This window comes from Eriocheir sinensis, unplaced genomic scaffold (assembly GCF_024679095.1).
Source record: "Eriocheir sinensis breed Jianghai 21 unplaced genomic scaffold, ASM2467909v1 Scaffold408, whole genome shotgun sequence".
Classification (NCBI taxonomy): Eukaryota; Metazoa; Arthropoda; class Malacostraca; order Decapoda; family Varunidae; genus Eriocheir; species Eriocheir sinensis.
Genome location: NW_026111730.1, coordinates 287711 through 315000, shown reverse-complemented (window position 1 = coordinate 315000; position 27290 = coordinate 287711). Strand labels below are relative to the sequence as shown.

The window sequence follows — 27290 nt, the reverse complement described above, 5'->3', positions numbered from 1 at the left end:
GAGGTACGCCGCTTCTGACATCGAGCCAGTTAGATGTAACACCGTTTAGAACTACTCTCTGTTTCCGCTCAGACAGCCAGTCCGCAAGCCAATTGTGAATGTTACCCGAGATACCGTGCGCCAATAGTTTGCAGAGCAACCGTTGGTGGTCCCCTTATCAAATGCCTTTTGAAAATCCAGATATATGATATCTACTGATCTGCTTTCATCGAACACCTCAAAAATATAATGAAAAAAATCAAGTAAGTTAGTCAAAGACGAACGTTTACTACAGAAGCCATGTTGCGAATTATTTATTATATTGTTTTCTTCGAAGAATTTCACCATATTGTCGCGAATGATAGTCTCCATTAACTTACAAACAATCGATGTCAGGCTAATTGGTCGATAGTTTCCTGGATGACACTTGTCCCCCTTTTTGAAAATTGGTGTGACATTGCAAGTTTCCAATCCGACGGAACTTTTCCAGCTGTTAAAGATGTATTGAATATGATGGAGAGCGGTTTACAAATTTGATGTTTGATTTATTTTAAGACCCGAGGAGTAATTTTGTCTGGACCAGGAGCTTTGCTTACGCTTTTCAATTGTGCGTAAAATGTCACTTTCTACGATGAGCACGCCACTTAACATCTTTTCGGTCCTTCTAACCTCCGGCGGTTGAGGTGATAAACAGTCTTCGTCGGTAAATACGGATGCGAAAAAGTTATTTAGGATTGTAGCCATTTCATTTTCATCGTTCGTGTGGTTACCATTTTCATTAGCAAGCGGTCCGATACCACAAGTGAGTGACTTTTTATTATTTACATAGCTGAAAAATTCTTTAGGATTAGATTTACTTGTTTCCGCTATATATTCTTCAAGATTTTTCTTGCTTCGTTTTATTAATTTCTTGGTTTCGCGGCGAATTCTGTCCAACTCTAGTTTGTCAGCCTCACTCTGAGTTGATATATATCTACTGTATACGCATTTTTTAAGAGATAGGCTATTTTGAATTTCGTTATTCCACCATTTGGGTTTCTTTTCAAAAGCTGAACGTCTGTTACGATAGGGTACGCATATGCTTATGGCATTGTTCAATATTGTGGTGAAGGACCCCCAAGATTTATCAATATCTGTTTCCGCCGAGATTTCAGTCCAGTCAGAATTATTTAGAATTGATCGAAGTCTTTCGAAATTCGCTCTCTAATAATCAGGCACCTTTTCTTTACTTTCTTTCATATTGATGCTGAATGTGATTGTTCGGTGATCGCTAGAACTAAAAATTGGACCAACATTTACTTCGTTAACTAGATCAGCTGTCGTTGAAAAGATAAGGTCAAGTATATTATTTTCCCGAATCGGTTCTTGAACGTGTTGATGCAAATCACTTTCTAGTAAATTTGTGTACAGGTCGATCCCTGTATGACAGTTCAACGGTTCACCCCATCTTTTCACTGGCAAGTTAAAGTCCCCAACAATTACTGCCTCGTAACTGCTACTTGTTTCTAATAATAATTCACTTAATGCGTGGTCGATATCAAGAGTCTGCCTTGGCGGTCTGCAGATAAGTCCAATTACTATTTTATGAGATTTATTTTTAATTTCAATGAAGACCGTGTCTACATTGGTTATAATATCTGTTTTCACGGATACTGGATGGAGAGAGTTGTGGATATAAAAGATAACGCCTCCACCCTGTCTGTTCTCTCTTTCATGACTAAAGATGGTATAACCCGGTAATCTATATTCTATATATATATATATATATATATATATATATATATATATATATATATATATATATATATATATATATATATATATATGAAATCTCTATTTGAAGTGTCTATCCAAGATTCTGTGACTCCGATGATGTGATAATGATTTGTAGCTGCGAGGACTTCTAAGTCTTCAAATTTGTTACGTAGGCTACGAGCGTTTACATAGCAAGCTTTAATGTGATTCGAGTCGGGGGTTTTGCGGGTTGAGTGCTCCCTTACGGTGGAGCTGCTGGTGTTCTCGCCTCCGCGTTTTTTGGCTTTCGAAGAGCCACTTGGTCACAGAGCAGCCTCCCGAAACGGGCTGCTCCAACTGGGATTAAGTGGATGCCATCAGGAAGGAACAAGTCAGAATCGTAGTAAAAATTGTTCCACAAGTTAGCGAACTGGACGTTTTCTTGTGAGCAAAGGGACTGAAGTCTGTTGTTTGTGCTGAAGGCCTTACTGTAAAAGCTAGATTCGGCACCGACCCTCGGGAGGATTCCTGAGATTATGATGTTACTGGCATCCGTTTTACGTTTATACTGCTTGATCATGCGGCGGTATTTCTCAAGCAGTTCCTCAGAACGGGTTGTCTTTACGTCATTCGTCCCCGCGTGAATGACAAAGAGGGTGTTTCGGTCGACATTTCTCGTGACATCATCGCACGCTGCGGTGATGTCATCCAGTCTGGCACCTGGATAGAAGTAACGTTTTCTGCGGCCGTTTGATGAACGACCACAGAACACAACCAGCTGGCCACGCACCATGGAGTCCCCAACTAGGCGAGTCTCGAACTCATCCTCCATGGTGTCTGCCAGCACCTGGAACCTATTGAAGGTAGTGGGGGTCAGTAAATCCTTGGTTGCCTGCTTCGGTTTGGCTCCATTCCTTACAGGTTGGAACCCGACATCCTGTGAAGCAGGAAGAGAAGCGTTAAGTGGGGCAGGCTGGAAGTTGTCCTGTGAGGCAGGCTGGGAATTAGCCTGTGAAGCAGGCTGGGGGTTAGCCTGTGAGGCAGGCTGGGGGTCAGCCTGTGAGGCAGGCTGGCGGTTGTCCTGTGAGGCAGGCTGGGAGTTAGCCTGTGAGGCAGGCTGGGGGTTAGCCTGTGAAGCAGGCTGGGGGGTAGCCTGTGAGGCAGGCTGGGGGTTAGCCTGTGAGGCAGGGTGGGGGTTAGCCTGTGAGGCAGGCTGGGGGTTAGCCTGTGAGGCAGGCTGGGGGTTAGCCTGTGAGGCAGGCTGGGAGTCAACCTATGAGGCAGGTAACACGTCCTCCCGTGAAGCAGGAGGGTCGTCTGGAGAGGGCACAGTCTCGGTGGAGGGCCTCTCCACCATCAATGGTGGAGTCACTGCCACATTACTTAAAACAAATTCCTGAAGGGCTACGAATTTCTTTTCAAGATCATTATGCTTGACTTTCCATTCAGTCACAGCCTTCTGAAGATGTAATCTTTGAACGCAGAGGCGGCAGGTTTTACTCAGCTGGAGAACTGAGCTGCAAATCGTCCGGGACAGACGTCACACTTAAGGTTCGAAGGCATTGTTAGAAATTTAATCGAGTTAACAGTTTGGGCAAATATTAAAAGCGCTTTCGAAATAACTTAAATTGTGACCATAAATTGAATTTTATAAAAATTGTGCATGGAAATTAGATACTACTGTGTTAGATGCCTCCAACACTGGGAGTTCGCTCCCACAGGGTCTTGAAAACGCCTCAAAGACCAATCGCTTGTCCTGAGCCTCGGTCACGAGAGAGACTTTCACAACCCGGCGCTTTTCATCTATGGCATGAGACCAGGGCTTACACAGCTTTCCCACGGGAGTCGCTATTAACAGTTGCAGTTGATGTGTTTTGTCTTAATATGTTGGACAGTTTGAATAATGTTTCACTCTTCCTGTAATAACTTTCCTATATTAGTAATCTTTCGTTTTCGCTCAAACGCTGGAGAATATTCCTCCTCTTCCTCCCTTCCTCCCCTTCCCCTTCACTCAACCCTTATCCCTGCAGCTGCACCACCCTTCCTTCCTTTCTTCCTTCCTTACCCCCACTTCTTTATATCTCAAATGACGCTGATCTCCTCCTCCCCCTTCCCTGTCCCCTCCCTCCTCCCTCGGAAAGTTGCATTCCCTTCCCTCCCTTTCCTACCCTTCCCGTCCTCTACTCTCCGGCCTGTCCCCCACTTCCTCCTCCCTTACCTCCCTCTCTCCCTTCCCCAGTCCTCCTTTATTTTTTTTTTGTATCTCATAAGTTATTAGTTAGTCAATGGATAGCCAGGATAGGCACTGAAGTATGTTTTTATATTGACTAGTGACTACCGCTACCGCAATACCGCACACCGCGTACCGCACTGGGAAAGAAAAAAATGGACCGCACTACTGCAACTGCACTACTCCGGAAAAAGTACCGCACTACCGCAACCGGACTACTGATTTCTCAGCACCGCGCCCACCTCTGTGTGTGTGTGTGTGTGTGTGTGTGTGTGTGTGTGTGTGTGTGTGTGTGTGTGTATTATATATATATATATATATATATATATATATATATATATATATATATATATATATATATATATATATATATATATATATATATATATATATATATATATATATATATATATATATATATATATATATATATATATATATATATATCATATCACAATATCCGTCTTTATCTGCAGCTTCGTACACTTTTTTTTTTGTGTGTGTGTGTGTGTAAAATGACAGATTAGTGAGACAAAGTTTTCCCTTAATGAGCCCATGCTGGGAGCCATTGATCAGTTTATGCTTCCCTGGGTGGTCATTTATATTGTTAGCATAACAGATTCGAACACCATTTCTATTGCCAACGTGTAACTAATAGGGTGGTGAATAAATATTACTGATTTATTCACCTTCCTAAAAATCGACGCAACATTGACCTTTCTCCAGAGTGACGGTACCACCCCGTTGTAAAGAAACCTCCTAATCATGTTTGTTAGTGGGTTGGAAATGCTATCCCTATCTTCCTTTTGACCACGTGGGAAAACATCATCTGGTTCAGGCATGCTGTTAAGCTACTGTGGTGTCTTGCCATAAGATTTTGCGTTTGAGACCATAAGTTTGTGTATAAAAAACGTAAGACTTGACAGGTATGGCTCCGACGGACTCAAGCAGGGTGCACGAGGTACCTCCCCACACACACACACACTCTAACCGTAATGGTAACCGTTACTCAGCACGCTCACATGAATTTAAATATGGCGCGTACGATATATTTGAAAATATTTAAAACAAACATATTAAAAAAAAACATCGCAAGTGGAGAAAAAACGTAAAATTTTCAACTTACGCCGTAAGACTTGAAAATTACCGAAATTACGTAAGACTTACGCAGAAAACGTAAGACTTGACAAATATGTTCAGGTAACAGTTTTCTTTAATTTATCTCTGTAATGTTTGCCTCTCTGGTTATTTTGACATCTCATCACATAACATTTCTTTTTCAAGTACCTTGAACACCTGATCAGCGATAGGTGTTGTCGCTGTGCTAGTGTCGTTGCTGTTGAGTGGATTACTATCCTTTGAGACAAAAGGGCCAGTACTATCCCTGGATCTCGTTGTGTAAGGTGTGGAAATAACCATCGTTTGTCACTTGCCTCTAATCTGATTTAATGATTTCCTTTTGTGTTTCTTATTTAACTTTTCATTTCCGATTCTAGCTGAGTATGTATGTTTCTGAGGTTAGTTTCTATTCTTTGCATCCTATTATACGTTACTCTTTTTAACCCGATTTTGTTTAGTTTTGATTTAGTCATCATCTTGGGTATATGCATATGCAGATCTCGCTAGCCTAGCAGGAATAAATTGATTTTCAGCCAATCTATTCCCTCTGATGAAGAAACTGTTCATGGCTTCAACTTCGTCATAAGGAGCAAGTCCTCTGACCCCTGACCTAACTGGTGACCTGACACTCCCAACTCAGTTTCTCCCTCCACGATGCTGACTTCTCATCAAAGGCTGCCAACCCCTCTGGGCTCGAACTAGCTTGACCTCTCCATAAATTTCACCCAGTTAATATTTGTCAAATGTTATCTTAGTTTTGATAATTGCCAATCAGAAAGCTTAGATTAAATCCTATTTTCTTATATCATGGTCATTGTTACCCAATTCCCTTTTGTGGTATTATTATTATATATCACCGAGTCTAAAATATTGTTATATTACCTCGCTTTAGCTTATTCACCATTTGTTTCACAAAGTTATCTTACACTATCTCAATGAAACGTTTTGATTGTAGGTCGCCCACACCCATGTCTGTCTTTCTTCCTTGTACAATCCTATGGCACAAGAACCTGTAAGAATATGCTTCCCATTTTATTACTGCCTAGCCTATTTCTTTTCAGCCTAATAATTTTCATAGTTAAAGTCTGAAACAATGAACCAACCATTCTTCATATGACTTTGACAAACAATGATGGCATCAAAACACCACAAAAATATTTTTCTACTGTTATGTATTCCTACTTGTCAAATTTCCCCCCGTTTGTTAACACATGTATTGGCCATTTTTTCACCTTTTCGTTATTGTTTCTGTTGTGACTACATTTGCCATAGAAAGTGTAGTGTGTTACATTCATAGTATATGTTGTCCCCAGATGCGAAAGAGTTTTTCACGTGCTGTGTTGGTGATCCGGGATCCTTACCTAGCCATCCAGGCGGAATTTAATCGGCAGAGTGGCGGCCACATTGGCCACGCCCAGCCAGACAAGTACATGCGGGATGGAGGACGTTGTGAGTAAGACCGAATCAGCACAGTGCACTCAATTTTTTTTTTAATTTTAAAATGTTTGGAAATATGAATTTCATATTTTAACGGCTATGTTACTATTCAGATTTTTGTTTTAGTATTGCAGGTGCTCATGAATATGGGATTGTAATCATTAGTGCTAGAATACAAAGTCATCATGGTGGAAGGTTTTTGGGTGATTTGCAAGAATTTGGTGGAGGCTTCTGTGGTTAATAAGTGAGGATATCTTTCTGTCTGCTCTAAGCAGACACGAGACGGAGGATTTGTGCTCTTGTTCTCGCGCATTTAAGTTTAAGTCAGGGCGGTGTGCAGGCTGGCTGTTTTGGTGTATACTGTGGTTGGCTATTTCATCATTAAATGTATCTCAACCTACGATGGCGTTTTAATTACCTCAGCAAGTGACCAACAAGTGGTAACAGCTGTGGCTCTCATTATTCTCCGAAGAGATTGTTCCTTGCCATCAACTAGCAATCCCTGCTAAATCTTCGCCACCTAATAGACATGCTGCCTGCACCACGCCATTAGCCACTTCTTGACCCGTCGCCGAATACTATCTCACTCCTACAGCCACTCCAATAAATACACTGCACTATGCTTCCTTCTACTTTCTTTGCGACCAACACCCAAGCCAGCTCAAGGGCAGCACCTATGCGGCCTCAGCTCAGTGCCACCGACGCTACCACGGCCTTTCCTCCCGTGATATCGCCTTGCTTCTTTTCAGTTTCTCCTGCTGCTTTGGCTCCATTGCAAGCCACCTGCTTTTGATCACCAGCCTGTCCATTCAATCTCGAATGGCCAATAGTGATAAGAATATCGTCATAAGCTGATCAACAACATTACACATCAATATATCCAGTAAAGTCAACAACAGCATACAACAATATATTCACCATGCACACCAGCCACCCAGAAACATTGGCATTATGGGCAAATATCGGCAAAGCATGGACTTACTGCAAAAAAGCTTTTATGTGCGGTGGTATGGTGGTACACTGGGCCACAAAGGGAAAAGCTACATCGGACCGATGCAGTATACATGTGATTTGTCTCTGTCAAGGTTTGAGTTCCTGGCTGCTGATGCTGTTTCAGTGTTGACATATTTACACTGAACCGATGAATAATGATCGGTTCATGATTATTACATATTGTGGATTGCAGATGTTTGTTTAATTATGATTTTTACTGGGAACACAATAAGAATAAGGAAAACTTATAAAACTGAGGCTACGATGGCCTAGTGGGTAGAAAACTGGTCACGTTCGATGTTATCCCCGAGGTTGATGGGATTGCTTGTGCTCCTCGATAATCCTAACAAGCACTGGACTTTTTAACAATAACAATTGCCATGAGGGATTGCCCCAGCATACACAAAAACAGACAAGAAAACAGCATAATTAAAATATTCGTATATATTAAACTGCATTGCGTCGATGCTGATTCAATAGTAGGAAAGGGAGAATTGAAAAAAAAAAAAACAGGTGGATATACGCGTCACTACAACCCATCCACATAAAACTTAAGCCCCGTTCACACTGTGCCGACTCTGGGCCACGACAACCCACGACTCTAGGCTACACGAGGTCTTGGATGTTGATGTGAAAGGGTCGGGCATATCTTGAAAGAGGTCTTGAGACGGTTGCCGAATGCTGCGCCGACGTTGTGACGGGAGTCTGGAGTCATGAGGGTTAGGGCAAAAAAGTATTCCATGCGAAACTTTCACGACAAGAGTCGGCAAGAGTCTGGACCAACCGTCACCTCCGGTTGAGGTCTGAGGGAGGTCGGGGGCAGTCGTCAAGACTGCCGTCAACAGTCTTGGCTGTCTTGAGACAGTCGTGACGACTGTCGGGGCCATTTTTCAAACGTTTACTGTTTCCTGTCGGCACAGTCGTCTGTGCCGACTACTTAAGAATGATGAGGGACTGTCGTGACGACAGTCTTCGCCTAAAGCCCGAGTCACACATTCACGACAATGACTCCCGGCGCTCTCCCGACTCAGACCACGCCTCCCACCGTCGGGCCGCACGCCGACAGTTTTGGACATTTTCAAAACAATCGGGGCCCTCCCCGATATCTGTCACCCGTCGCGAATAAGCTACGGTCGTCGGATGTCCATCTCAACGACGTCGTAACAACGTCGTTTCGACATCGGCTATGATCGGCACTCAAGGGGATGGACTTACGATGGTCGTTACGTACGTCTGGCAGCGCGACATTCCAAAACTGTCAGCGCGTGTTCTGATGTCGGGAGGGCGCCGGGAGTCATTGTCGTGAATGTGTGACTGGGGCTTAATGAAGGACGTTCTTGACGACTGTCGGCTCAGAAATATTGGCTAACACTGCCGCCATCAAGAAATTTATATTTTTATTTTGCAATCACAAGCACAATAACAACTTCTGGGCATGGTTACGTTTCGCTGGCACACACTTGGAAGCCGCACAGTACCTACGCACGCACTCCTTTTGCCTCGATCTCTCGTGTGTTGAAAGACACAACTGGGGTTGCCACCCTGAGGTCAGAAAAATGTGGAATGCAACATCTCACTCTCCAATACGGAATGGATCCATATTTAAAGGAACGGGTGGCAACCCTAAAATTTCTCGAGCATGCAATGAGTGACAGCCGCAGCACGCTGCTGGTGGAGGAAGAGGAAGGGGGGAGGGACGTTACGTCGTGTATTTTACACGTATTTTAGGATGAACCTTTGACAAATTTTATGGGCGGGTTTTGTGATTAACCGAAAAATGCGCTCACTACAATTTTATGATACTGAATTTTATCTGCTTGACCATTCAGATAACAAAATACCGTAAAGAACAAATGACGTTCAGTATTGGTTCAAAACGGAACGGTACATTTCATTCTCGAATACAGAGCGATTCCGTATTTTAAGGAACGGCAAGGCTGCCGCCAAGACAGTCGCCAAGACAGTCGTGAAGACGGTCAGGAAGACCGTCGGCCAACTCCTTGGCAACTGTCGGCCAGCTAGTCGGCCAACCAGTTGACAGACAAACTGGAAGACTGTCGTCAAGACCGTCTGCGACTCTCGGCCAATCGGTCGGCAGATTCGTGGTTGTCGTAGATATGGCGCCATTTCAAAAATTGACTGTTGAGACTCGTCTTGAGACTAGTTGGCAGCATGTCGCAGACATGCTGCCAACTAGTTGGCCAAATGTCCCAGACAGTCTACTTTGATCTGCTCCGAGGGGGCGCCGGGTAGTCTGTTATTTAATGAGTAGGCTAGTAGAAACTCTCGTCGAGGCAGTCAGTGGGATGACTCGGTGTCAGATTATCGTACTCAGAGCCTCGTATTTACCGGTTTCTGAGCCATAGCTATTGCCAAAAAACACCAATATAATTAACCATTTTAACGGTAACTATATATGAAGGCAGTTTTTGGGTCGGAAATCAGCATACATAGGAGGCTGAGTACGACAATCTGGCAACGTTGGGTTTGAGAGGGAGGATGACTCATCGCTGTGGCGGGGCGTGAGGCTGGCTCGTGATTGGCTGGCTCACCTCAAGAAGCGACTGTGATTCACTGGCGACTCTGATGACGTCACGTTTCAGCTCCCCGAGTCGTCCACCAATCAGATGCGGCCTGCAGGGCTGCGATGTCCTTTGTGAATTACCATCGCTACGTCATCGTAAGGGCCACGTAAGCTACTTCAACGTAACCTTCGAGAATATCGCGCCCGGAGTCGGCACATTGTGAACGGGGCTTTAGAGGAGACGTGGCGGTTGAGTGGTTAGCACGGGGAAGTGGTAAATCTGGCTCCACGGATCGAATTCTGCCATACCAGCTGACAATTTTCAGTCGTCGCCGAGAGGCTGAAGACACATTACATGCTGCATAGATGACCACCAATCAACCGAACTTCAGTGATTAATTTTGTGTCGAGGGATTTAATATCGGAATTTAATTTGGACTAACTTCTTTAGTGAGTCCAGCCAGGTGCGGGCTTGGTTATGATTGCCTATCATTGGCCTGATAAGAAAACAATATTGGGCCGATACTACAAACTGATGGCTAAAATAAATCTGACCTATACCAACAATCAGATTTAAAGATGCAGCCTTATAAAATAAAAAAAATCTAATCATGGCCAGCGTTGATCTGCATATCAATTTTTGCTGGGCCAATTTGAACAAAACTAGTTGAGTACACCGCCCTCATCCCTCGCGACTGCGCAAAGCAGACTGAAAGGTATCCTCATTAGTGAAGGCATGGAGGTTTGCTAGACTGAATAGGTGATCAGTATAACAATAGTGATAATTATATGTAATAATAATGATGGCACTACTACTACCACTACTACTACTGCTACTGCTACTACTACTGCTGCTACTACTGCTATTACTACTACTACTACTACTACTACTACTACTACTACAAATAATAATAATAATAATAATAATAATAATAATAATAATAATAATAATAATAATAATAATAATAATAATAATAATAATAATAATAATAATAATAATAATAATAATAATAATAATAATAATAATAATTACAATAATAGTAATGATACTACTACTACTACTACTACTACTACTACTACTACTACTATTATTATAATAATACTGCTACAAACACTACTACTACCTCTATTATTACTACTACTACTACTACTACTACTACTACTACTACTACTACTACTAATAATAATAATAATAATAATAATAATAATAATAACAACAACAATAAGGGAGGTATCAGGAAACACTGGTGTAATGAGGTGAGTTTATCCCTGACTAGTTTTGATGAATTTTTTTTCAGGGGAACTGAGGAAGCTCCGCTGTCAACACGCCTTTTAGCCCAGTCACAGGGGCAACTCAGCTCGATGAAAGGAGGAAACGGGTGTGGAGGTCGTCATATAGGGTCATTCAACTGGACGCGTACGCCTTAGTTCTCATTCTGTTTATATCTGCTACGCATACCTACGTTACAGTCTCGGCCAGCACCAGATTTCCAGTCCTTTTGTTTATGTTTTAGTTCGTGGCCATATACAATGCTTCCCTGGCATTCCTTTCTTTCATGCTGAGGGACCTGTGAGTGCCTCCGTGATTAGCAGGCCTAGCGACGAATCCGCCGGCTCGGGTTGGAACCACGGCCCAGGCAATCGGCACACAGCCTACCTATAGAGTCCCTTGATAGAGAGATTTGGACGCCATTATTGGCCCTGTTTTCGCCGCGCTTTTCAAAAGCTAGCACACGCTCTCATATGTATTTCTGTTTCACAGCCATACGGGTCTTCCAATGAAACTGAGCACACTTGTGTCAGACCTGCACACCTTCCTCTAACAGCCAGCTGGGAGCCAGTAGCCAACGAGCTCTGGGAAAGTAAATAAGAGACAGTTTGTGTCTACATCAACAGGTATCGCCAGCCCACCATTACGCCCTTATACTTTACCATAAATTGGTCACCAGCCGTTGTAATGTGCCGTAAGAAGGTGACAGGAGATTATTATTAGCCTTACGATCGGGACTAAAGAAAGGTAGGAAAGACGAAAAGGTGAAACTGTTAGAGATATTTTTGGCTAAGTTCAAAAAGTCTCTGGAGGAATAAGATAAACCAAGGTTTTGACACTTTCAGTTGATGAGAGTTTTTTGGTAAGTTAGAGAAATAGATTTGGTGTGATTTCAAGAAGTGTAACGAGCATTATTTTTATTATTATTGTTATTTTTTTAGGTGTTGCCTATAACGTCGGTAGGTTTTCTTTAGGGTTCTCTTGGGCGACCCCAATCCGTTAGTGGCGGAGGCGAACTTTATTTATAGTGGCTGCCGGGATGTATGGCTCTTGCTGGGCCCACGCCCCCCCCCCCCCCCCCCCCCCGGTGCTCCACCTGAACGAATTCGCTGAAGTTAGGTTTGACTGAAGATGTGGTCAGCATGCAGGTAATCTTTTGCCACCCAGCAATGACTGAAATTTGTCAGCGTGTGTCGGTGGACTGAAACCTAGGTCCTTGGGCTCACCGCGCCCGCATGCTGACCACTCAGGCACCGCTTCATCAGAAGTACGAAGACTATTAGGTAGCTTTTCTGAGCTGCCTATCTCTTTTTCGTAGCACAAGAACAAGCGTAATTGAACTAGCGCTTTTTAGTTTTAGTTCACCCGACTCTGAAGTGTGAATTATCGCGCAACGGCAACCTGCAGCTAGAGTCCCTTGATAGAGAGAGTCCCGACAACCTTAGATTTGGACGCCATTATTGGCCCTATTTCCGCCGCGCTTTTCAAACGCTAGCACACGCTCTCTTTTGTATTTCTGTTTCACAGCCGTACGGGTCGTCCAATGAAACTGAGCACACTTGTGTCAGACCTGCACACCTTCCTCTAACAGCCAGCAGAGAGCCAGTAGCCAACGAGCTCTGGGAAAGTAAATAAGAGACAGTTTGTGTCTACATCAACAGGTATCGCCAGCCCACCATTACGCCCTTATACTTTACCATAATTTGGTCACCAGCCGTTATAATGTGCCGTAAGAAGGTGACAGGAGATTATTATTAGCCTTACGATCAGCCACTGTCTCAGTTTAGGCACTCAGTAACCCACGTAGCCTGTGATATAGGCGTGTCACGGCGGGCTGCTGACGATCATGAGGGGCTGCAGCGCTCAGAGAGTACGGAAAGACTTCACACAAGTCTGGATGCTTCTCTTTGAGTGTTGTTGCCGTGATGGATGGATTTAACAATACTTATCGCTGTAAAACATGATCGGCAGCAGTTGGGGAAGTCTTTCTATTACCTACATATCCCTTCATCGCCTGACCCTTGCCTGCAGGGAGGGACGCTGCCTCCTGAACGTCATGAGCCTTGATATACTTGTCATGGGCCACGTGGCTGACACACTACCCAAGCTCCATCAATGCAAAGACACTTTGCTTCCTTTCCATTACCTGCTTGCAGTAAACTTTAGCATATGGAGAGAAAATTAGTGTAAACTAATTATCTGGGGGTGGAGGGGCCCTGATTCCATTACTTGCCGTGCTGCTCTTTTTATTGTGTTAACACACACACACACACACACACACACACACACACACACACACACACACACACACACACACACACACTATTGCTGCAATAAATGTTCTGTGCGATTCCAAGGTATTGTGAAGATAAGTCATCAATGATTATAGTTCAATAATATTTAATTTAATTTAAATACTTAATGTTGATTAAAAAAATAATACAGTAAAATACTAAGGCCATGTAAACATGTTTTATTTTGCTTGAGGGTCAAAACTGCTAGGTTTAGAGAATACTGTAGGAAAATGCACATGTCTTCAACACATTATAATGACATCGGCGTTTTACGAAAGCGCGGATTGACATCAAAAGCGCGGCAAACGTTGCTGATATATTGCTATCAAAAGCGCGGCAGAATATTAAGTGAAAAGCGCGTTTTATCACTCACCTCCAAGTCCGATTGTTCATACGTTCATTAACGATCGCTCACCTCTTCCGTTAGCCAGATGATATCATCTGTTGCCCCCTGCTTACCACGGGGAGGTGAAAGTAGGATTTTTAAGCAGGATTTTTTTTTTTTTAAGTATGTAAGTATATTCTTCTTGCACCTCATTGGTACCCATGAAAATGAAGACTGCGCAACCTTATATATTAGGCTATTAAATAAGGATGCACTCATAACCCAACCTATAGGAGTTTCTAGCTGAAGAGCCGGCCTTCACATGAGCAAATAGTAATCTAACCTATCACCGCTGAAAGAGTGATATTTCCCCGCACATTAAAATCTCTCTAGAGTTTTACCAAGACAGGTACGGCTCACCAAAAGTTAGCTTCTGTTCATCTAAACTCTTGTAACACGTCCAGTCTATTAGACTGTGGCCTTGATGAGACTGTGAAATATCCATCGTGAGTCTGTAATAACAGCAAGAGCCCTGTGGGAGAGATCACACCCAATAATTTTGGCCATATGGGCCACAGCTTCCCTCATCAGCTTCGATGTCCTGACCTGATGTGAACGATTGTTTCAATCCTTGTAGCTGTGCCTCTCTCACAATGATTTCCATAGACAGTACAAAGGGAAGGCGGTTATGACAGCAAGACACACACAATGGCAGTGTGTGTGTCTTGCTGTCATAACCGATGGTTTCCTCCCAAGACGACTGACTGTTAGCACGCCTCTGTCTTCTCAGCTGCCTTGCAGTTAAATTATACACTTTGTATCCCCTCTGTGGCATGTTGCTACAGCTGAAGGCTAGGCAGCAAGGCATTGTTACATTAAAAAGCAGCCGAATCCGCTTCCAAAATAGGTAAAATTATGTTTTTATTACCTCAGTTCAAAGTCAGCGCGGTGCTCGAAGGGCCAACAATGGCGCCCAGCAGCCTTATACACAGAGCCGGGGCTTAAAGCCCCGTTCACACTGTGCCGACTCTGGGCCACGACTACCCACGACTCTAGGGTACACGAGGTCTTGGGTGTTGATGTGAAAGGGTCGGGCATGTCTTGAAAGAGGTCTTGAGACTGTTGCCGAATGCTGCGCCGACGTCGTGACGGGAGTCTGGAGTCGTGAGGGTTAGCACGACATGCTGGCAACTAGTTGGCCGAATGTCCCAGACTGACGGCAAGACACCAAGACCCCAATAAACCCCCCCCTTCTTGGAGCGTGGGAACCAACTTGTCAAATGGAAAAGTCGCTGGGTTGTCGTGGCCCAGAGTCGGAACAGTGTGGACGGGGCTTAAGCCTACCCAGCTATTCATCCCCCTTTTGGTTTCGTCGATAAATGGCTATCCGGAGAAACTTGTGATCATTCGGGTGTCTCCCTTTCACTTTGTTTTTACCCAAATAATAAATTAAGGGCCAATGAGAAGATGAGCATCATAGCCATGCGCAACTATAATGTATGTGCCCCCAACTCTACATTAACCCTGTGACTGGGCTCAAACAGCACGGAAGCTTCCTCCCCCCCAACGAAGAAGCATCGGCGAATACAGACTCACCCCTATACCCGTGTCTTCTTTCATCTCCACCAACTTGTCGATATTTCTCAACAATAATGTTAATAATATTATTGTCCATTATTAACAAACTATATTGCAATGTTAATGATTAGTAGTAGTTATTATTACCATTGTTATATTATTATTGTTATTATCGTTGTTATTATTATTATTATTATTATTATTATTATTATTATTATTATTATTATTAACATTATTATTATTATTATTATTATTATTATTATTATTATTATTATTATTATTAACATTATTATTATCATGGCGCTACTATAAAAACTTGCCTGCACCACAACGGACTGGGGACCGGCATTACGCCCTTCCAAGAAAGCCAACCGGAGCCATAGGCGAAAACGTAAAAAAAAATAATAATAATAATAATAAAATAATAATAATAATGAAAAAATAAAATAAAATATATTATAAAATACATAGAGTATATAAAATAATATATATAAAATAATATATATATATATATATATATATATATATATATATATATATATATATATATATATATATATATATATATATATATATATATATATATATATATATATATATATATATATATAATTATTATTATTATGCCATTGATATTATCATCATAATTATTGCCAATCTATTCATAACATATATATGTGTATGTTATTATAGATATGGATATGAAGGTTGGGTTAAGATTCGTTTTAGGTCCGTGCCAGTATCTCATAATCTACTTTATGAAACATCATTATCTCTTCATATATCTTTTCTACAAACCTTCAACAGTCATGGAAACGCTGTGAAAATCCAATTCAAGGACTTTTTTTTTTACTCTTGAAAATAGGGGTTACGAAAGCGCGTCGCTTCCTCTGGCGGCGGCCGCGGCGACGCTGCAGCCGTTGTTGCGAGAAATACCTCGTAGCTGAAATAAGTCACACATACATATGTGTGTGTGTGTGGGGGGGGGGGTTCCAGGGAGGGGCGTAGCCCCCCTTGGTTAGAAGGGAGTGTCGAGGGGGGCGTAGACCCCCGTTAGTAGGTCGTAAAGTTCGGTTGGAGTAGTTTAAATATGCTCCCCGACCCTAAACCCTCTGCGAGCTATTTAACGGCTGCGGCGGCTGCAGCATCGCCGCGGCCGTCGCCAGAGGAGGCGACGCGCTTCCCCTATTTACAAGAGTAAAAAGGCCTTGAATTGGATTTTCAAAGCGTTTCCATGACTGTTGAAGGTTTGTAGAAAAGATATATGAAGAGATAATGATGTTTCATAAAGTAAATTATGAGATACTGGCACGGACCTAAAACGAATCTTTACCGAAGGTTGTACTAGAAGTAACAGTTGGTATATTTTGTTATCATTATTATTATGATCATTTTTTATTATAGTTATTACTATAATTATCGTCATAATTAGTATCATCATTATTATAATTATTATTATTACTATTATTGTTATTACTCCTACTATTTTGTGGTTATGAAAAATAATAAGCACAGCAATAAGCAGCAAGACACCTGCCACACCTGACGCAAGCAGCTCTCGGCGAGGTATATACGAAGGTGAAGGTGTTCCGAGACCCATCTTCTCTCCCTAACCACAACGCAGGTTTCTGAGGTTACTGACAATAAATTATCTTCATTGCTAATATACCGTAAATTTGAGTCCAAAACCGGATGCTGCGTCTGTATATACAATATTAATATTGTTATCGTCCCAACGACCTTAACTACTCATTATTTTTCACCGTCTGACCAAGACATGTCATTATATTAATAAATAAGTCAGTGCTGTTCGTCTTTCACCTAATCTGACCAACCATGTAAACTTCTTTGACTATTTAAACTTCAATGTTAGGCACATCTTGACTCACTCTTCCTTCGCTGAAATTTTCGTCTTCGATTTCAATGTTCACCACCAGCTTTGGCTTTTATCGTCTTTAACTGACCAGCCTGGTGAACAATCGGTTAACTTAGCTCTCCTAAGCATCCTACACGCATTTCTGACCGCCCTGGAGACATTCCCAAAACTAATATCAATGTCTTTATCACACGCATGAAGAGATTCTACTTTTTCATTCAATAGACTCCAAACTCTTGGACCTTAATACCAAAGGCGTTGCCTCCTCTTGCAGTGCCTTGAGAGCCATCGCCAGAAGCTCAAGTGATAGGGCAAGGATTACTGCATAATCGACCAATAACAAAGTCGGCGAACATGATATTGGCAAGAGATGCTCCACATAACTTTGGTTCATAACTCTGCCTAATACCAAGTACATAATAATTATACAAGTGCTGAAACGTGATGAGATAAAGACGCAGCCCGTATTCATAGGAAAGAAGGTCGATACCCCTCCACACACACTTCACAGCGCTCCCAGTCCCAGAGTACAGGTCAGTCAATAGAACAACAACACTTGCAGAATTATTGCAAGATAACTCAGAATGCCTCAAAATGCACTGATTCAAGCGACTTCTTGAGATCGACGTGGGCTTCAAGCCTGCAAGCATCCCACCCCCACACAAACACTCAAAACACGTCGGCGGTCCATTAGTAGGATGATCGCTGGAACACGGTCATTTGTAATTGATTTAGAAGGCGTGAACCCAGGTGTCTGTAACTTCAACATCTGCAGAATGCGAATCCACTGAGCAATAAATTGGCAAGTAAATTTTCTGGCACGCAGACCAATGTAATACCGTGGTAGTTGTTGCAGTCCTGACGGTCCCGATTCCCTTTAAAGATAGCAACGACCAGCTTCTTCCAGACTGTGCTTTCTAAACTACCCTCCTGCGGTTCCTAGACCTCTTTCTGTTCTTTTATCAGTTGACCCTGCCCCAGCTTGAGTTGACCCTGCCCCAGCCTCAGTTGACCCTGCCCCAGCCTCGGGGGTACACGTGTGTCACCTTGCTCCTCAGTGTTTCGACGCTTTGGCTCCTTATCTGCTACCCAGCGGTTCCTGAGGCTGTTCTGTTGCTGTAGTGTGCTGCAGTGACTGAACAACAACTACTACTACCCAACACTCTGCTCTGCTAAGTGTTATTTCTGATTCATTACATTCCATCACCCTCACCCTAACACACCTGCTTTCCCTCGCTGTACTAACCCCATACATCTCACAACTTCACAGTGGTGCAAGCAGGCTCCTTCTAAACGTTCTACACGTATTTTTTTCCTATCAATTTTCCAGGAAGTGTTTATATTAGGTGCTGTTTCAGGCTGTAATTTTCCTTGCTAAACGGAAATTTCCAGGCCACCAGACGACACCCCGCTCGCCGGCCGTATTCCCCTGGGACCCTTTGTTTCACCCGGGACCCTCTGTTTCACTACGCTCCGCGGAAGTGCAGCCAATATGCCCTCAAATTTGAAACGTTAGTAGTTATAATATTGCCATACCGGCTTGATTGTTCTGCGCCATAGCGGCTTGATTTGGCGGGGCAAGGGAGCGTGGGACGGGGGCGGAAAGACATCCGTAGTATCCTGCGCCATAGCGGCTTGATTTGGCGGGGCAAGGGAGCGTGGGGCGGGGGCGGAAAGACATCCGTAGTATCCTGCGCCATCGCGGATTGATTTGGAGGGGCAAGGGTGCGTGGGGCGGGGGCGGAAAGACATCCGTAGTATCCTATGCCATAGCGGCTTGATTTGGCGAGGCAAGGGAGCGTGGGGCGGGGCGGAAAGACTTCATTAGTTGCCTGCGCCATAGCGGCTTGATTTGGCGGGGCAAGGGAGCGTGGGGCGGGGGCGGAAAGACATCCGTAGTATCCTATGCCATAGCGGCTTGATTTGGCGAGGCAAGGGAGCGTGGGGCGGGGGCGGAAAGACATCCGTAGTATCCTATGCCATAGCGGCTTGATTTGGCGGGGCAAGGGAGCGTGGGGCGGGGGCGGAAAGACATCCGTAGTATCCTGCGCCATAGCGGCTTGATTTGGCGAGGCAAGGGAGCGTGGGGCGGGGGCGGAAAGACATCCGTTGTATCCTATGCCATAGCGGCTTGATTTGGCGGGGCAAGGGAGCGTGGGGCGGGGGCGGAAAGACATCCGTAGTATCCTATGCCATAGCGGCTTGATTTGGCGGGGCAAGGGAGCGTGGGGCGGGACAGAGAGGGATCGGCAGTGACAGGCTATGGGGAGGGAGCGAGGGATGTGCTATGGTGCGGTTGGTGGGAGGTGACGAGTCCGGGAGCGTCGAGACATGGGCTGCGCCATGCCTCGTTCTGTCTTAGAGGGAGCGTGTAGGGTGAAGTAGTGACGCCATGCTGAGATGCTATACTTAACAGTTACGCCTTTGTTACCTGTTAGCTTTGCATACACACACACACACACACACACACACACACACACACACACACACACACACACACACACATGGTAAATAAGAGTTTGAGATTAATCAAGTACACAAAGTTGTGTTGTGTACATTAAAACTCTGTCTTTGAGAAAGAAAGTATAGTAACTGTATCTTTTTATTTTGGGGAAGATGATGTATAAGTAACCGCACACATGTTAAACATAGAGTTTGAGGTTAAGCATATACGTTAAGTACACAAAAAAACACACAGTTATGTTAAGAAAAGGAGAGAGAAAAGAGGAGAAAGGAGGAAGAAAGAGAAAAGGAGAAAGAGAGAGAAAGGAGGGATAAAGGAGAGAGAGAGAGAGAGAGAGAGAGAGAGAGAGAGAGAGAGAGAGAGAGAGAGAGAGAGAGAGAGAGAGAGAGAGAGAGAGAGAGAAAGAGAAAGAGAGAGAGAGAGAGAGAGAGAGAGAGAGAGAGAGAGAGAGAGAGAGAGAGAGAGAGAGAGAGAGAGAGAGAGAGAGAGAGAGAGAGAGAGAGAGAGAGAGAGAGAGAGAGAGAGAGAGAGAGAGAGAGAGAGAGAGAGAGAGAGAGAGAGAGAGAGAGAGAGAGAGAGAGAGAAAGAGAGAGAGAGAGAGAGAGAGAGAGAGAGAGAGAGAGAGAGAGAGAGAGAGAGAGAGAGAGAGAGAGAGAGAGAGAAGACGAAGATGAAAAAGGACAAAGAGAAAGGAAGAAAGAGAAATTATATGAATGACGGGGAGTTGGCTTATGGTAGCACGTGCAAACACTGTCACAGTTGAAAATATACTATGGAAGATGGCGATGATGGGAAAGTCGTTACGTAAAATTCGCTACACACCTGCTTCCGCCCTTCACCCCACCCCCCCACCCCACCCCACCCTCCTCTAGCAGATGTGATAGGTATCTCCCACTCTCCCGCGTTATAGTCTGGTAGCAGAACCCTGATTTTTATGTGGACCTTGCAAAAATACCCCCCAAGCAGGTTATGATTGATTTTGGTAGATGAAGTTATGCAGAATCAGAATCTGAATGATGCCAAGCTGGCATCATTGAGGAAATTGAGAAATTCAAGATGACGTCCAAGATGGCCGCCGCGAGGATCCAAAATCTTTAAATGGCTGTCATTTCGTCATTTATTGGCCGATTTTATAATGTAACATATCAATTCTAAGGTTTTTGGGGTCAAGGAATTCAATTTTAGCAATAAAAACACTGCAGATCCTCAAATTATTGAGTTACACATATTTTTTTTTAAACCAGTTCCAAGATTTTGATTGGTAACTGATCCTAGGTGGTTGTTCTCCATTAGCCAAGAGCCTGACAAAGCAAGTAGTGGAGTGGAGAAAATGTTGTCTGGAAAGAAATACCCACAGAATGTGAGGGCATTCAGACTGCTTGCTGAAGAAATTCTTCGGAAGTATATCAAAGAAATAGACTCTTTTGAAGATTTGGAGACCTGGATGGCAGATCTATCAACCAAAAGCAAAACTGCGAAACTCTGGCTAGATGGCTTCATCCGACCAGTGCTCATCATTATGGCATTCACGCGTGCAGAACGGGAATCGGACTGGCCGCTTCATCTCTGGGCGTTATCCCAAATGTTGCCATACTTTTTTGCCGCTGGTCATGTAAACTACGCTAGATATGGCATGTACTATCTTCGCTCCATGGAAGCACTGCCACCTGAGATTACAGAAAAGTTTCTCAGAGGCCAACATACGATGAGACACACAGCTGGAGCATCAAACGCCACATGGAGTGACATGTACATTGAAAGCACATTCATGCGGTTTGGGCATAGTCATGGAGGTTTGACAGGACTCACAATGAACAGCAATGCCACCAAAAGATGGTCACTCAGTCTCCACAGCTGCAGCAGGCTTGCCCATGACATCCAAGCCATGCGAGACAACATTCAACAACCCTCAGTTTACCACAAAGAAGAGTCCCGAGCACAGATCCGATCAGATGCACATGACAGACAAAGCCTACAAAAAAAGTTGGAGCATTGTATCGATCCTCTCGATCCAACTGGTCACCCCAAGGAACTGTTCAACATTGCCACAGGAGAACTTGCTTCCTCGACGGTGAATGTAGACGAAGCCTTGGCACTGGGAAAACAGTCTGCAGAAGCATACGAAGCAAAGCTGCCAGATGGATTCCATGAAACAATCAGCTGTCCAGTAACTACGATGGCAACCAAACGAAAGACAACACTACATGGGCGGTCTGATCCTACCTTTGACACTGAAGTTATCTTCACTAGGACTATTGGACTTATGGATACAGAAGATTTCAATTTGAGGGAACTCTTTGACTATGAACTTTCCCAAATTCCAACTTCCCTTTTCACAGACGAAGGTAACCTACGACCCGCTACATCAAAGTCGAAACTGAAGAATTCTTTGGGAGTTGAACGATCCTCTCGAATGACACCAAACCCAGAGGTAGTTGTGCTTGATGGCTGTGCAATACTTTGGACAATTCACTGGCCTGTTCCTGGAAGAATCATTGATCTCATTGCAGCCGTGGAAACATACTTGAGACAGAAACTGGTCCAAAGTGATGTGTATCTGGTGTTTGACAGATACCACGCGTATAGCCCAAAGGGTTGCACAAGGAGTCGACGGTCTTCAATTACAGAAAGCAGTCCATTCCATCTGACTTTGAACTCACCACTTCCCTCTCAAGCTGCGTCACTGTCTATTGTGGACAACAAAGTACAGATCATTAACTTACTGTGTGATGCTTTAGTGGATCGTTTTCAAACAGATAGAACTGACAAGGAACTAGTCATCACGGGACCAGATCCTGTGCCATATTCCATCCAAAAGGAATGTGTCTAAGGAGGACAGATTTGAAAGTGACACACGAAGAAGCTGATGTTATTATTGTCAACCATGTAGTGGATGTCGCAAGAGGAACACAGAAAACGATACACATCATTTGTGATGACACAGATGTCTTTGTCCTGTTGGTTCATTTTGTTGCATCTGAAGGTCTCTGTAACAATATTTTCTTGGTTCCAACCCGTCCGTCAAGGAATGCCATAGACATTGGTGCGACAGCAAACCAGCATGCAGAAATAAGTATCTACTTCCGCTGCATGCCCTAACTGGCTGTGATACAGTGAGTACACTGTATGGAATAGGGAAAGTCAAAGCATTGAAAGTCCTCAAACACGGGCATCATCCTCCTTTGCTTGGAGACAGCGAAACAGATGAAAAGGACTTGGAAAAGCAAGCTGTTGCATTCATTGCTAAATGCTACGGCAGCAAGGCAACTGTGTCGATGTCTGAGGTTCGCTAACGCATGTGGCATCTCAAAACCGCAAATAGCAAATCTCGGAAATTCACACTAGCGACCCTTCCACCCAGCTCCAGAGCATTTGCTTTGCATATCAAGAGAGCCCAATATCAAGCATCTCTATGGAAAGCAGCACTGCAGTCTGATCCCCCAGCTTTGGCTGCCTCGGATTTTGGGTGGAAACCAGACCATGACAGCCAAACTCTTCTCCCAATTCCACTTCCACCCGACACAATGGCTGCTCCCGACAGAGTACTGAACCTTTTGTGCTGCAGCTGTCATTCATCAACAGACGTATGTTCCACTAGGAGGTGCTTGTGCCGCAAAAATGATATTGCTTGCAGTACCTTCTGCAATTGCAGTGTCGACTCCAGTCTAAACTGTTGCAATCCTCTTAACAAAGCCCTCCAGGATGCCGCTTTGGATGACACCGATGACGAAGACGACGACACAGAGAGTGAAAATGAGGACTCTCTCCCTTAAAATGAATGACTTCATGGTTCTTTAGTTACACCAACAAAGTGACTGCAAATTTAGAATGTGTTTGCTCACTAAAAAAGTGTCATTGTAGTTTTCTGAATTTCTAAATGCTGTCAGATAAATTTTGTTCGAACAGAATTATCATTTTATTAATTGAAAAAGTTGATAGCTCAATAATTTGAGGATCTGCAATCTTTTTATTGCTAACATTGAATTCCTTGACCCCAAAAACCTTAGAATTGATATGTTACAATATAAAATTGGCCAAAAAATGACGAAATGACAGCCATTTAAAGATTTTGGATCCTTGCGGCGGCCATCTTGGACGCCATCTTGAATTTCTCAATTTCCTCAATGATGCCAGCTTGGCATCATTTAGATTCTGATTCTACATAACTTCCTCTACCAAAATCAATCATAACCTGCTTGGGGGGTATTTTTGCAAGGTTGAGCCACCCAGCTACCAGACTATTAGGCGAACAAAGCTGAACCCTGGTGGGGAATGGCTTAACGTCACGGTGTTGACTCGTCTCTGTTGCGGGATGATGGTATATTTCTCGTGAGAATGAGAAGCAATGCTTTGTGTAAACAGTGTGGGAAACGAAAGTCGTTTAGTGGATCGTGTCGGTCGTGCGTCGACAGTGACCGCCGTGGAGTTGACTCTTTGTTTAAACATTGTGGGAGACGTTTCACATCTCTCCTTCCGTCCATGAGTGTTCTTCACCACGAGCTAACAATGCAGAAAAACTCTGTGAAAGCTGTGGAATGGTATTCGGCGGGATACATCTGCACCCCCTCCCCCCTTTCCCGCGTTTTTCTGGGCGTCAAGATAAAGAATTAAACTTCCACCGCGATAGTCTTTATATAAGGAATAGTTAAAATGAATAGGATTTTATGATTTTTATTGATATCTAGTGAGAAACTAACATGCCAAAATCTTATATTAGCTTAATGCAGGTCGATTATTTTTCGTTTGTGCTAAATCCAAACTATATCCAGTCTGAATAGTTAAACCATTACATGAACACAATAAATTTTGAATTACACTCTAAAAATACATCTTAATTCTGGATGAGAGGGATTCAGACAAGTTATAGTACACACATATGGCATACATGATAATAATAATAATAATAATAATAATAATAATAATAATAATAATAATAATAATAATAATAATATTGTTAAAATGCATCTTAATTCTGAATGAGAGGGATAATTCAGACAAGTTATAGTACACACATATGGCATACATGATAATAATAATAATAATAATAATAATAATAATAATAATAATAATAATAATAATAATAATATTGTTAAAATGCATCTTAATTCTGGATGAGGGGGATAATTCAGACAAGTTATAGTACACACACAGGGCATACATGATAATAATAATAATAATAATAATAATAATAATAATAATAATAATAATAATAATAATAATAATAATATTGCAACGTTCTGTGGATCATATGTACGTTTCTACTACCTAGTTACCACGTCCCCATCACCTTTTAAGAACCCTTTTACTACATCCCATTACGCCAATGCTATGTATTGGTACCTTTAATGTGCATATTCCCACAACCTTTCTGATAATCGGGGGGGGGGGCTTCGTGGTGCAGTGGTTAGCACACTCGGCTCATAACCGAGAGAGACCGGGTTCGATTCCCGGGCGGAGTGGAAAAATTTTGCTGGGATTAAACCTTCCCATACTCATATCCTTGAGCATGCGAAGGCAATGAAGTGTAAAAAAAACTTTGCTTTTTTATCTCGTAAAGGAAGAAATACAATCACAAAGGAGTAGGTCAAGTAGGTCATTGCGTTTTTTTTGTGTGTGTGTTTTTGCTACGTTACTGTTACCTTTAGCGTGAATATTGCCACATTCTTCCTACTAAGCATACCATTACCTTTCTGCTACGTTTCTTGCAACGGTTCCTTCTATTACCTGTGTCATACATCATATCTTCGTTAACTGCTCACAGTCACATAACAATAAATTTTACTTTTCGTTAATGCATATAAACGACGCTGAAAATCAATGTAGTTACACTTGAAGATGAGATGATCGTAAAAATCTAACTTGTTCTTAGTCAGCAAATGAGCAAAGATAAGACAAGACAAGACATTCTTAACTTATTATATTTTATTCATACTTTTCTCCTTTCTCTTTTTTTTTGTGTGTGGGGCGGAAATCAGTGGGTATATGCAATCCAATATAACACATTTATTTAGAACATGTCAAAGTGCTAATTATTGCGGGGGTGATTTTTTTTTTTTTTCTATTTGAAAAAACAAAACAAAAAACAGACAGAATAATATAGTTCGCTAGTTAAGGCACTTGTTCTTTCCAGACATTATGGAAATGATTTTGATGACGGTAAAATCTTGAACTCCATATAAGCATTGTAACGCTGTTACCTTCACTAATTCCACACATTCATTTGCTTACGGGAGGATATAATAAGAAAGAAAAGATAGTTATACTTTGAGCTTTCAGAAAAATAGGTAATTTAATCTACAACTTTAACTATATTTTTTTCCTAGACACTTAAAAAAAAAAACTCCCATAACATGACACACAATTCTCAAAATGAATCTTAAGTACATTAGGAAGCAGAGTATGCACTTTTTAGGGGGTATAGAAAAATGATTTTGCTGGGATTAAACCTTCCCATACTCATATCCTTGAGCATGCGAAGACAATGGTGTGAAAAAAAAAAACATCAAAATTATAAAAAAAAAATACACTCATCACATTTTTTTCTACCCAAATGTTCGATCCCACCCACACTATGAATGGCGAAAAAAAGAAATAGGTATTCCTCGTAAAGGAAGAAATACAATCACAAAGGAGTAAGTCAAGCTGTCAATTACACCAACAAAAACGACAAAAAAAATATAGATATACTTTCCCCTGAAATAAAATGATCTTATCGAGCAAATATATTATAATATTTTACCTAATTCATTAAGGACAAGGTCAACAATACCAAGGGATTATAGTGGGTCCTATTAGAGTAGTGTGGAATGGAACCAAACCACAGTAAACCACAGGATTAGGTCAACAATATAAGTGTATCTCCAAGATCCTATTAGAAAGTAGTATGTAATGGAACCCAAACACCAGGAAACCATGGAGTTAATGTGATCAACGCATGATACTTAGATATAAAGGAAAATTAGAGAACCATTTTTTTTTTATCAATTAATGTGACCAGTAATGTTAATTTTTATAACCAGAGACCAATGAGGACTAAAATATTTATGTATTTCTGTATTGCCAGAACACTTTAAACCTAGAGAAAGGACGCGGGATAACCATGTGCCTGAACCGGGCCTTCAGAGAAAACTTATCAAAACGTACTGGAGGAAACCAATTAGTTAATGTATGGAAGGGTATTAGTGACATGTCATCATGTATAACTAAGGTGGGCAGAACTCACTCTCTTATGTGCTTAGCGTATTATTAATCTTTTCACCTGTTGATGATCATTACCAAAAGGGAATACACACTAAATAAATAGAAGATAAGTGAATGTAAAACAAGTACCAAATTAAGCATGTTAGAAACCAGACAGGCTCTACAGTATTCCGGACATACAGGCTGACAATCAATGATCTAGCATTGTTGAAACCGACAGCTTAATAGGGAATATATTACTGGATTACCTTATCGTAATCTTAGCGT

General features: G+C 42.5%; 1 protein-coding gene across 1 annotated transcript in view; it reads left to right on the top strand.

Moving 5' to 3' along the window:
* The window catches only part of LOC126992147 (WSCD family member AAEL009094-like), a gene marked incomplete at its 5' end in the record, with an annotated part of 132206 nt that overhangs the window by 58030 nt on the left and 46886 nt on the right, over positions 1-27290 (top strand). Inside the window, 1 exon segment of the mRNA XM_050850809.1 lies at positions 6376-6511. Coding sequence (XP_050706766.1) covers positions 6376-6511 — 136 coding nt within the window.